At 37.6% G+C, this 12,657-nt stretch overlaps 1 protein-coding gene across 12 annotated transcripts in view; it reads left to right on the top strand.

Moving 5' to 3' along the window:
• The window catches only part of LOC143283716 (la-related protein 1B-like), a 67,380-nt gene that overhangs the window by 42,508 nt on the left and 12,215 nt on the right, over positions 1 to 12,657 (top strand). For all 12 annotated transcript variants that reach the window (XM_076589980.1, XM_076589979.1, XM_076589976.1 and 9 more), the window contains 7 exons: positions 2,933 to 3,192; positions 4,570 to 4,679; positions 5,250 to 5,466; positions 6,533 to 6,683; positions 7,289 to 7,470; positions 8,159 to 8,283; positions 8,757 to 8,899. In XM_076589980.1, the coding sequence (XP_076446095.1) occupies positions 2,933 to 3,192; positions 4,570 to 4,679; positions 5,250 to 5,466; positions 6,533 to 6,683; positions 7,289 to 7,470; positions 8,159 to 8,283; positions 8,757 to 8,899 (1,188 nt within the window). The remainder of the gene's footprint in view (positions 1 to 2,932; positions 3,193 to 4,569; positions 4,680 to 5,249; positions 5,467 to 6,532; positions 6,684 to 7,288; positions 7,471 to 8,158; positions 8,284 to 8,756; positions 8,900 to 12,657) is intronic.

The following is a 12,657-nucleotide window of genomic DNA, read 5'->3' as shown; positions in this document are numbered from 1 at the left end:
CCCAGGCTCCCTCACCCATGCCCTTCTCCACACTCACTTGTAGCAGTTCACCATACTTTTGTCATAAAAAGGATATGGAATTTTAAAATGCTGTTGAATTCTTAAGCCCTTTACTGTGCCCTCATAAAATTTATGGAACGAAATTCTTAATCCCTTTACTGTCCCTTTATAAAATTTATGAAAACACCCTGAAATACACAAAAGTAGTTATATTCCTTAGATTATGCCATACAACAAGATTGAACCATGATAATCATCACATTTTAACAAAAGAAAGGGAAACTAAATTTTAAAGAATTATGTACAAACAACACTGGAGCTGGGATATACCCACTACATTACACCTTTCTACATCACTTGTTAGGTTGAAATTTACAAATGCACAAGACATATATCCGTGCACAAAAATATTTGTAAAATAGCTCCATAGCTTCTCATACCATTTTCGGAACAAACAACATATTATAACAAATCCTGGTTTCAGCATAAAAAAGTTTAAAAATCTACATATTACTAAAAGGTCTGCAGTATGACCTATTTCAGTAGAGGAACAACAAAGAGCACAGTTTGATACCAATCATACTGACCTGATAAAATACTGATGAAACTAAACTTTTTGGTCTCCATTCCTAAACTGGTATTCCAGATTCTATTTTGTGTTGATTCTAAATCAGTTCACACCATTAGATTAAGAATTAAAAAACAACATCTGTCATGTCTGACAGATTATTTAAAGCAGCCAAATTAATTCGCATACTCTTACAAAGAAACTCATGTATATAAGCTTTGTTGGATTCTTTCTATATATATTTATATATCAGTCTCTGTGTTCGTGTGCCTTGATTTGCTTGTTAATGAACTTGTGTTGTTGTGCACATTTGAACTTTACACCACATACTTTTTTTTTTCTCATGTCCATCTGTGTACTTGTATATGTGTGCAATTGTGGTGTGTGTGTGTGTGTGTGTGTGTTTGTTGATTTGCTTGCTTTAAACTTGCATTGGTGTGCACATTTTAATTTCACCCCATATATTTTTGTTTCGCATGTCCATCTGTGTACGTGTGTGTGTGTGTGTGTGTGTGTTACACTATATGTATACATATATATATTGTGTGTATGTGTGTGTTTGCCTTGATTTGCTTGCTTATGAATTTGCGTTGGTGTGCACATTTTAACTTCACCCCATATACTTTTGTTTCACATGTTCATCTGTGTACATAATGTGTGTGTGTGTATGTATGTGTATATATATATATATATATATATATATATATGTATAGTGTGTGTGTGTGTGTGTGTGTGAATAAGCAAATTATTCACTAGAAATATTTTGTTGATGGTTCTTTTGGTTGAAAAATAGAAATTAATTTCATACATACTAGTTTTTATGGCATTGAACCGGGAAAGGCACAGAAATGTGATGCTACAAGCACTGTCTTTTCTATCTGGCTTTATGGTTTTTTGTTTATTTTATTATATTTTTCTTTTTATATTTATTATATTTATGTGGTTTTCTTTTTTCCTATTTTTATGAATGTATGTATTTTATTATGTAAAATATTAAACGAAGGGCAAGGCCTTCAAGACACAGTTGTGATGCACACTTTATCCAGTAAAAGAAAAAAAAAGGCAAAGGCAAAAAGTTTATTACTTGTGCCCACTGGGGGCATCGAAACGTTACACACATACACATTTTAGATATACCATATAAACAATAAGAGTGATGTCAAAAGAACAAAGAGAAAAAACAAAAGGCCAGTAATCACAGACAATATGCATTTATATATAAATCATCCTTATCCATTAACAACAAACGTAACTTTACGGATAGGCACTACACATAGAGGAAACAAGTGCTTTTAGTTTTAGCAATATTCTTCGTTTTTTTTTGTGTGTGTGTGTGTGTTTTTAACAGTAAATGGAATTTGATGGAGTTTGGGCGGTTTCAATAATATATGTGTAGATACTTTCAGAGAAAGGACACACAAACAGTGAATCTCATCAGCAATGTCGTTTGTGGAAAATTTACCACACAGATTCTTTTGTTTCTTGGTAAATTGTTGAAGTGCTGACTATGAACAGGCAAAGCATTATTGGTTGTCCAAAACTTAACACTATAACACAGTTATTTGGTAATACAGTAAAGAAAGCATCTTAACGAAAATTTGGCTTAAACATTCTATAATTAATATACATTGTATCATTATCTATATGTCTATACCAGTCTTGCAGAAACTTATCTTTTGAACATTTGGATCAGAAACGAATGAGATTCTGTTTGGACAAGAGGTAAGCCTGAAATAGGTCATACATAAGTATGATAATCATAATGCAAGAAAAAACTTTCAAAGTTTTGGTGATTTTTGTAACTTTCTTTCTACATGTTCCTCCCTCCAGCGCCTGTATTTTGTTTTATCAATGTGTGGGATTTTTCGTGTTTGGTATATTTCGTGTTCCACATTTCATTTGATTACTATTTTTGTGTTTTTGATATTTATTTTTTCATACAATGAGCCTAAAACAAAAAGCAGGGTTTTTTTTTGTTTTTTGTACATTTGCTTGACTGATTGATTTGCCTTGTCAAGGAAGGGGAAATGATTCTATCAGGGCTGAGGGAAGTTACAAATTATTTTCAGCATGTTAGTGGAGGCAGAAATAAGCTGGTAATGGACTGAATTGAGCTAGAAGTCTTTACAGGAGTCAGGGAACAAATAGGGAGTCTTGACAAGCTAAGAACTAAACCTAGTGATTTCATTACTACATCTGAACAAGCTGACTGCACTGCTTTTTCTTTGCGAAACAGGGTTAAATGTTTCATTGGAAGTTACACAGAGTCAGGGTTTCCTCTTTGGGCCTGGGTGAGTCACAGAAGTTTCAGCATCATTCACTGACGGCAGCATGTTCACTGTGCCCCTCTATCTGTTCCAACAGTGAGCAGTGACAGCGGAGCCAAGGCCGACGAGCCCTCCAGTGAGCAGGTGTCGGAGTCTGACCGGAGTCACATGGAGGAGCATGAGGAAGAGGAGGAGGAGGGCCTGGCGGGGCTGATGCTGAACCCCATCTCCTCAGCCCTGTCGTCGTCAGCCCCAGAGCTGAGCGGAGACTGGCAGGAGGTGCGAAGGAGAAAGGGTCCAGGCACTCCCCGGGATCATGAGCATGCCGAAAACCCTGCCAGAGAGAGCAGACGAAAGGTAAGGGGTTGAGCGATGGTGAGAAGGATAATCAATCATCTTTACATAGCGTTCAGGTGAAAAGTAAGGGGTTTAGAGACAGTGAGAAGAACGATCATTTTTACGTAGCATTCAGATGAAAGGTAACGGGTTTAGAGACGGTGAGAACGACGATCATTTTTACATAGCGTTCAGGTGAAAACTAAGGGGTTTAGTGACAGTGAGAAGAATAATCATTCATTGTAAAGGGTTTAGTGACATAGGGACGGTGAGAAGAATTATCAGTTATATTTACATGATGTTCAGACGATAGGTTAAGGGTTTATTAAGAATAATCCATCATTTTTACATAGCGTTCAGATGAAATGTAAGGGGTTTAGTGAGAATAAAAATCAATCGTTGTAAAGGGTTTAGTGATATTGCAACAGTGAGAAAAATAATCAGTCATATTTACAGTGTTCACACAATAGGTTAAGGGTTTATTAAGAATAGTCCATCATTTTTATATAGTGTTCAGATGAAAAGGGTTTAGTGATAGTGAGAAGAATAATCAATCATTTTTACATTGTGTTCAGATTTATTAAGAATAATCCATCATTTTTACATATTGTTCAGGCGGAAGGTAAAGGGTTTAGTGACAGTGAGAAGAATAATCATTTTTACATAGCATTCAGATGTGAGGTAAGGGGTTTAGTGCAGGGATGCAAGTCATCCAGCATATGCTGAAAATCCGGCACAGAACATTTTGACTTGGGTAGTTTTCGACATGGAGAAATTTTGTTCTGATAGTTTTGGCATGGAGAAATTTGTTCGGGTAGTTTCTGGCATGCATAAATTTGTGTAGCCTGGTTGCTCTTTTTGAGACACTAGCAAAACACGATTTACTCCTATATCTGGAGCGTAACTATGTACCTATGGCCCACGTATTTTAATAGAATTTATCGCCTCAGCCTCTTGTGTGTGTGTGTATGTGTGTGCATACATACACACTCGGCATGCTTTTTATGCTAAAACCTATGTATGACTGTGTTTTAACAGTTTGGTAGAAAAAATGCACACGTGCACACACGACATACATACGCAGAGACGCGCACACACCCGCACCCATTTTACCATCGCACTCATATGTATAAATATATACAGATGCACACTCGCACATGGACATACACTTATGTGTGCACTCGCACATGCACGCGCACACACACACACACACGCATACAGACACAGACAGACAGACAGACAGACAGAGAGAGAGAGAGAGAGAATGTTAGTACATACACTCACCCTCTTCAGAATCGCACATTAATTAGGGTCAATACCATTAATGACTGAGAAGGGAAGGAGGGAGAGATGCTGATCAGATAAAAACCTTATTACTCCATGGCAATGTTTGTGCAGATGGATAAGGACAGTAAGGAAGATAAAAAAGAAGTGGAAGAACTGGATTTCATGTTTGACGAAGAACTGGAGCGTTTGGATGTTGGGCGCCGCAACAATTTCACAGAATGGTGAGTTGTGTGTCTTCCTTATATATTTATAGTTATATTTACCTACACACAAATGTGAATACAAATTAAAATGTTCTAAAAAAAATCAGTTGTTTGTGAATTCTGTGTGCCTGCAGTTTGTTTTAAGGTGCATGTGTGAGAACATGTTTGTGTCCAAAATAAATTTAAGCATTGTGGCATTTCTCAAGAATTCCAGTTGCAAAACAAATTATTTGGTAACAAGTGTTGTACAGATATTTTCACTCTCAACTAGGGGATGTTTAATTCGAAAGTAAATAACACAGAACATAAACATTCATTTCTGATCAAGTGTTGACTCATTAGTACACTGTGAATATCATTCTCAGACTATGAGTTGGGGGAATGTTGAGAAGTAAATTATACATAAGATAGATTTATTGTCAAGTGTTAAATCATTAGTTTTTCTGGTAGACTGTTAACATCATTATCAGACTATGAGTTAGGGGAATGAATATATATAAATTATTCATAACATTAGCTTCTAGATAGTGTTAACTCATGAACACAGTGTTAACATCGTTATTATACAATGTCTGCTTGCTGTTGCAGGTCGGATGAGTCTGACGATGACACAGAGTTTGAGGACAAGGATGTTGACAAGCTGCTGCTCATCACCCAGACACCTCCCTACCTGCGGAAGCACCCTGGTGGGGACAGGACTGGGGACTACCAGACAAGGGCAAAATTCATTTCGGACATGTCAAAGGTCATCAACGAGGGCCTGATCTGCTATGAACAGGACCTGTGGACAGATGACCCCTTGATGGTGAGTATGGGGGACAGGGGTTACTTGTGGACTGACGTCATCAACAGTATGTGTAGTTGGGTGATGTTTATTACGTCCATTCAGGGTTTTTGAGTCTTAGGAGTCTGGAAAGGTCTTAGGGAAAATGAGAGAACCATTTCCAGGGCCAGAAAGTCTTGGGAAAACATGTTTTGCCTTTCAGGATCTGGAAAAGTCTTTAAATCCTTCACCAGTGTCATTCATCAGGGAGCTTAAAGCATTAATAGCAAAACAAATTACACATCAGTTTTTTGGATATCCACCAATCTCTTTCATTAGTATAGTGGACAGTTTTTTGATTCAGTTTGGTTGTGTGTTTGGTATAGAAAATTTTCAGTCTGGTCTAGAAAAGGTCAGGAAAGAGTATGGAATTTTATTTGGTATGTTTAATGGTTTAGATGAGTTTTTCACAAATATTGCATGCATTTGTTGTTACTGTTGAATATGTGAATGATTTAGTAATTTGATTGATGGTGCAGTCTGCCTCATTGTGCCAGTGATTTCATAGCAGAAAGAATACCGATTCCCATGTACTGTGATTTCAGTAGACTGTATGGTCTTTTTGCCCTGCAGTGTTCGTATATCTGTGGTAGAGTGAATCCTTTGGGTATGATAGCAGTGCATTTTACAATCTTTTGTCTTGCTTTGTCTGTGATTATGTGTGTGCTGTGGTTTTTAGCCAGAAGTGCTTGTGTGTGTCTGTGTTGTGGTTTTTAGCCAGCAGTGATTGTGTGGGTTATGGTTTTCAGCCAGTAATGATGTGTGTGTGTGGGTTGTGGTTTTCAGTCAGTAGTGATTGCGTGTCAGAGTTGTGGTTTTCAGTCAGTGGTGATTGCGTGTCAGAGTTTTGGTTTTCAGTCAGTGCTGATTGCGTGGGTTGTGGTTTTCAGCCAATGATTGTGTAGGTTGTGGTTTTCAGTCAGTGCTGATGGCGTGTCAGAGTTTTGGTTTTCAGTCAGTGCTGATTGCGTGGGTTGTGGTTTTCAGCCAATGATTGTGTGGGTTGTGGTTTTCAGTCAGTAGTGATTGTGTGGGTTGTGGTTTACAGCCAGGACTAACACAGCCGGCCCAGCTTCTGGACACCAACAAGACGGTGATGTTGATCAGCAAGGAACAGTTTGATCAGATTACCCCAGCTCACACCATTGCCAACCAGGAACTACCTCCTCCACCCCCGCCCCCGCAGCCTCTTGTCTCAGGTACTTGTTGACTGACGTACATGATGTCAGTGGGGTGGGTTGTATATGGTGTTTTCAGGTGATATGCATATATTACATTACTGGCTGTGGATGTTTCAGTGCAAAATTTGAAAGTTGTATCAGAGTAAATGTGGTCAGGGTGGAATGAGTAGTTTAGTACTGTCTTTGATATTTGTTTGAGAGATGGGTGTGATCATGTGTGGTGTGTGTGTGTTTCTGTAAAGTGTATGTTTCTTAAAAGATATTAGATAATGAAATATTTTTTTCAGAGGTCAGTCGCAGCAGAATGATGTAACCAAAAATATCAGAATTCACTGAAAAGACCAAATTCAGTCTTGGCCTTCTGTCGCCATTTTCTGCTGTCTTTCACACGAAGTCTGGTTTACATGTAACAGGATTAACTCTAGGTATCAGGATAGTTGTGCGTAATCGTGTAGTATATTTTGACATGACCATCCTTTGTGTGTTTGAAAAATGTGTTACAAAATTAGTATTCTAGGCAAGAAAAAGTTAATCTTGCTTGAAAGGTGAAAGCACATTGGCTGTATTTTCATCAGTGCCAAAGGTGATTTACTAAATTTGATGTGTGTGTGTGTGTGTTGCAGAAGCGGTGAAGATAATGTCGTCACCAAAGTCGCAGGGGGTTGACATGGCAAGGTCATTGCCAGCCAGAGTGCCCGACACCCCCGGCCGCCAGAAGGCCCGTCAGCCACGTACACCTCACAAGAAGTCAGAGTCACGCTTTTACCCAGTGATGAAAGATGCCACACGCCTTCCTGATCCACAGGTAACTTGTACTGTGGGACTTGGGTTAGTGTCTGTAGGTGAATTTATGTTAATTGTTGTGTGTGTGTGCTTAGGAGATTTATTCATTTTGTGTGATGGTTTTCTTGGGGAGTAAAGTTGTATCACATTTTAGTTTCTAATTTGAATCTTGATTTCTTGGTGCGTGTGGAGTTAAGTCTGTTGAAATGTGTCTGATCAAAACTGACATTGAAAAAAAAGAATCTGGGGATACTGGGATATAGATTTATATTTCTGGTGCTGTTTTAGGATTGGTTGTTGTTTTTTTTTTGGTTTTTAAAAAAAAATTTATAGTAAATTGTCCATTTTATTTATGCACATCTTTTTCAAATGATTTGTTTAGTCTGTGAATGTTGTGAAAGCAGTAGTTAGACTATAATCAATTAGATTATAGTGAACTTAGAACATGCAGCCCGTCAGACAGTTCGGGGCATATGTTACACCATATGCCTTTATTGCATGTAGATTGATTGAGACAGACACATCATTATCTGTTGCATTGAGACAGACACATCATTATCTGTTGCATTGAGACGGACACATCATTATCTGATTGCCTTGAGACCGACGCTTCATTATCCAGTCGCAATTGAGACAGACGCATTATTATTTGTTGCACTGAGACAGACGCATCATTTCCAGCTGCATGTTTTCCTATTATGCATTTCCAGACCCCCAGGAAGAAGAAAACACGACACAGCAGCAATCCACCCCAAGAATCGCACGTTGGTTGGGTGATGGATTCTCAGTCTCACCCCTCACGCTCCCGCCACAACTCTTCCTGCATGTCCCAGAGGTAAGGCAGGACTGGGGGTCTGGTAACTTCCATCTCTGGAGCAGATCCTTCACATCCAGAAGCTGTGGATAACAACAGACTGTACAGATGTTTTGTTTTGTTAATTCTCTTATTGTTGATGCCTTCAGGAAAGGCAGCAGACTGTGCAGATATTTTGCTAGATATGTTGTGTTTGGTTGATTCAAGAAACATGTTCTTTATTCTGCACATTGAGGAATTCTGATTATTGCTGTAGTTTATGCATAAGTAGTAACAGAGAAACCTCTTTTGTTTTACTGTTGGTATAACTTGCTTTATCAGTCAAATGTCTGATATGTGCTGGTTTAAAAGCCTGAAATTGGGTTCTGGATTTTGTTAATTATAATAAAGTTGACTTGAAAAGATGAAAAAACTATACACCTTAACCAGCTTGTTTAAAAAGACTGTCCATTTGTGTGTTTGGGGGGAAATATTGCTTTCTTTGATTGTTGCAGTCCATCAGAGAGCATGCTTTCAGCCAGCTATGGAACTACCCCACAACCATTCCCCAATTTCGAACACCCGTCTCATCAGCTGCTGAAGGAAAACCACTTTGTCTGGCATGTGTATAACAAATACCGCTCCAAGTGTGTCAAGGGTGAGTGTGTGGACATAACATTCATTTTTGTCTTTTTTTGTTTTTTGTTTCAGTGTTTGATTTAGTTATATCGTATTTCTGGGGATTTTGAGTTTTTTTCTGCCACTTACAGTTGAAAAAAATACAGGTTCAGAGATTTTTTTCCTCACACGCAGATTGAAAAAGATATAGGTTCAGAATAATGACTGATTTTTTGTTGTCATTTTATCTGTTCCAATATTGCCTCAGTGACTTTTTTTTGTGTGTGTGGTTAATGCAAGTTGGTTTGGTGGTGTGTTTTTTTCTTTCATTTAAAAAAAAAAGTTATTTTGTGCATTTCTTTTTAGTTTATACAGCTACAGTTCTTGTTATTACTTTTGATATTAGCAAATTACAGTGGTTTTGTATCATAGTAGTAATTGTTATTCTGTTTTATTTCTGTGTCATTGTGTTTCTCTGTGTGTTGTGCTCTTGGTCTGTTGACAGTAACACTTACAGTGATGTGTTCAATATTGTGCAATTTTGTTGTCAGAATCTCTGACATAATTTCTCTTATACTGAACTGTCATCAAGACTGAGAAACAAATATTTCGCACAAAGATTGTAATTGTTACGCTGTCAAACCCCCTTTGTCAGTTGTTTTACTTTACAGAAAGTGAAAATGCCATGATCCCTATGATGTGGAAACCTACCTGATGTATACCTGATGGTTTGACTGATTTAATCTGACGGGATCACCACTAAAATTGCCAGTGTCAGCATTGTGGCACTCTAAGCAAATAATAGATAGAATGGGAAAAAGAGGAGTAAAGCACAGTGCAGTATTTCACACTGTTTGGTCTGGTGCTATACATGAAAGTGCAGGTGTAATACATTAATGATTAATTTATAATTATGATGATAGCATTGAAGAGTGGAGTTAAGTGGCTCTGTAATACAGCACAGTACAATGCAATTATATTGATGCATACTTTTTTTTTCTTCTTTTTTGTTTTTGTGTCTGTGTGAGAGAGAGTTAAATAACAAAAGGGGCTTATTTTTTTCTGGTGTTGCGTGTAAGATGTGCCTTTGTTCTGTTCAAGTAATACGTACATAATGGTGTGTTCCAACTTGCTTTAATTTGCCAAAATCTCTTTCCTGCACATGATCATGAAAAGTTGTGTTTCTGTGTGTTCTCACATGTAGGATTTGGTAGGCTCTCAAGGCAGGGTTGGGATTTCATGTGGATCAGGCACACTCACACCCTCCTCTTTTGTGATTTGTTTTGTTGTTAGCATCAGCAGATGTTGTGAAGCATATATTGGATGTCCTGAAAAGAGTGAACCGCTTTTTGACAAGTATTTTCTCAGTGATAGAGATAACGATTTCATTGAAAATTTTCACACAGTAAACTTTGGGTATCACCAACAAGTCTGCAAAATATCTAAAAGTTTGGACGCAAATTATTATTTTTAGACTGACACTGATTGACAGATGCCAATACCTGGCAGCTGGCCTGAACATGGTGGTCACATTGCACAGCTCTGATATTGGATTTGTTGACATGCTGTTTTAAATTTGACAATACTCTCATAATTTTGTGACCGAACTTTTAGATATTTTGCAGACTTGTTGATGACACCCTAAGGTTACTGTGTGAAAATTTTCAGTGAATTCGGTTTCTCTGTCACTGAGAAAATACTTGTCAAAAAGCGGTTCACTTTTTTTGGGACACCCGGTATATGGATCAGTCCACATTGGTTGATATTTTGTTGAAACTGAATTGCCACCAAGACCATGGGTGCAGTGTATTCCTTTTGTTTCATGTTTGTCCCAGGAGATTGTTGCTGGGTTGTAGGGTGTTCTGACTTCAGTGTAGTGAAGGTGCAGTGATCCTGATGATGTGAAACCACACCTGATGTGTTCTGATGGTTTGACTGATTTAATCTGATGGGATCAGCATGACAGAGAAAACAGTCAGGTCTCTGTGTGTGTGGCTGCAGGTACTCTAAAAAAAAAAAAAATCTATAAATTTGTCATCCGGCATATTGCATCAGCATTCCACACCATGCATAAAGTCAGACTAATCAGAGTCTTTGTATATTTGGATATATGTGCATGCTGACCTCCCTTTGGAGGAACAGAATGGCTAACAGCATTGTAAGGAGAGTTTAACTCGCGCCCACCCCTTGCTGTATGGTTTTATTGACTTGAGTGGTAAATCAGCACAGTGCAGTGGAGTGCTGTGCTGTACAGTTACATCATTGCAGTATGTTGAGCAGTGCTTCTGTCAGGCATCTGCCCAGCGGATCCAGTGTAGTGTGTATGGATTTATCCGAACACAGTAACACCTCCTTGAGAAACTGAAACAGTGCAGTTCAGTGCAATACAACATGAAATTCGGAAATTTCCATTTAAGCAAGACAGTGCACATGGCAGCACAGTTCCGTGTGCGAGTAGTAAGATGCAGTCCTGTCTTGTTTATTTTGTTTTATTTTTTCTGGTATTCCTTTTGATATTCTCAGCTGAATACTGAATAATCATTCAGCATGTATCTGATTTTTTAATATTTATTTATCTTATTTTATTTTATTTTTACTTATTGTATTTTAATTTTTTTGAATGATGATTTACAAATAATTATTAATGTTAGTGTGGTTTATCTAGTGAGAGTGAATGGAGCCATGACTGCCTTTCATGTGAAAATACAGCTGATGTACACCAGATGGTTTTTACCTGCACTGATCTGGGATCCGGACTGGAAAAAGGGTTTTTAGTCAGTACCAGTCCATGTCACATTGGAGTGATCAGTGTGCATGCATTTTGCTGGAACTTAGATAGAATTTAAACATGTCTCATGTATTCAGTTGATTGATGTTGTTTGTTTCATGTATTTCTTTTTGTATTTTCCTTGCTGATCACTCAAAACTGAGGATGATCATTTAGAAATAGGATCAGACAACAGCTGACTTTTTTTTAATAACTTATTTTCTTCTGTCTTTTCCCTCTCACTAGTTCTGATGTGTTTTATAGAGTGAAGTGAAAGAGCCATGATCCCTGTGATGTAAAAATCTACCTGATGTATTTCTGATGGTTTGACTGATTTAATCTGATGGGATCACCGTTAATAGACACTAATGCTATAACCGTGGTTTAACTTGGAATCCATTTCCTTACTTTAAATGCAGACTGTAATTCTGTGTTTGGAATTCAGAATTGTTTGTTCAACTTTATGTAATAAATGAATGAAAGACTGCATGGAAGTCTTGCTAATAGTTAAGATATTTCTGAAGATGGATATTTATCTCTTGTTTTTTATTTTGTTTATGGCCAGTGTGCCTAATCCTACATAAAGGTAGTAAAGCAGTGGATTCTTGCTGATCACGCAAATGTCAGTGGACAAGACAAACCTGTGTTCAGTAGTACTTAGAGTTCAGAAAAAAAAGTGTTTGTTGAAAATGCTTGTTTGTTGAAATGCAAAACTTTAGTTTATTTATTCATTTGTTTTCTTGATTGCATACCCAGTTGATCAGCCACAACAGAGGATGATCATTTGATGAGATGATTTCACTGCTATTTCTCCAAGATTTATTTTAGTTTCTTTTTCCTTTTTTTTTCTTTCTTACTGGTGTCAGTCGGTTTAAAAGAACAAAAATGAAAATGCCTGGATCCCAGTGATGTGAAAATCTTCCTGATGTAAACCTGAAGGTTTGACTGATTTAATCTGACGGGATCAACATTAGAAGAAAACAGTGTGATAGGCAGATACCAATGCTGCCACCAGAGCTCTCCAGTGTAAG

Source organism: Babylonia areolata, chromosome 7, assembly GCF_041734735.1.
Source record: "Babylonia areolata isolate BAREFJ2019XMU chromosome 7, ASM4173473v1, whole genome shotgun sequence".
Classification (NCBI taxonomy): domain Eukaryota; kingdom Metazoa; phylum Mollusca; class Gastropoda; order Neogastropoda; family Buccinidae; genus Babylonia; species Babylonia areolata.
The sequence above is the reverse complement of the archived record's forward strand: the minus strand, read 5'-3'. Positions and strand labels throughout refer to the sequence as shown.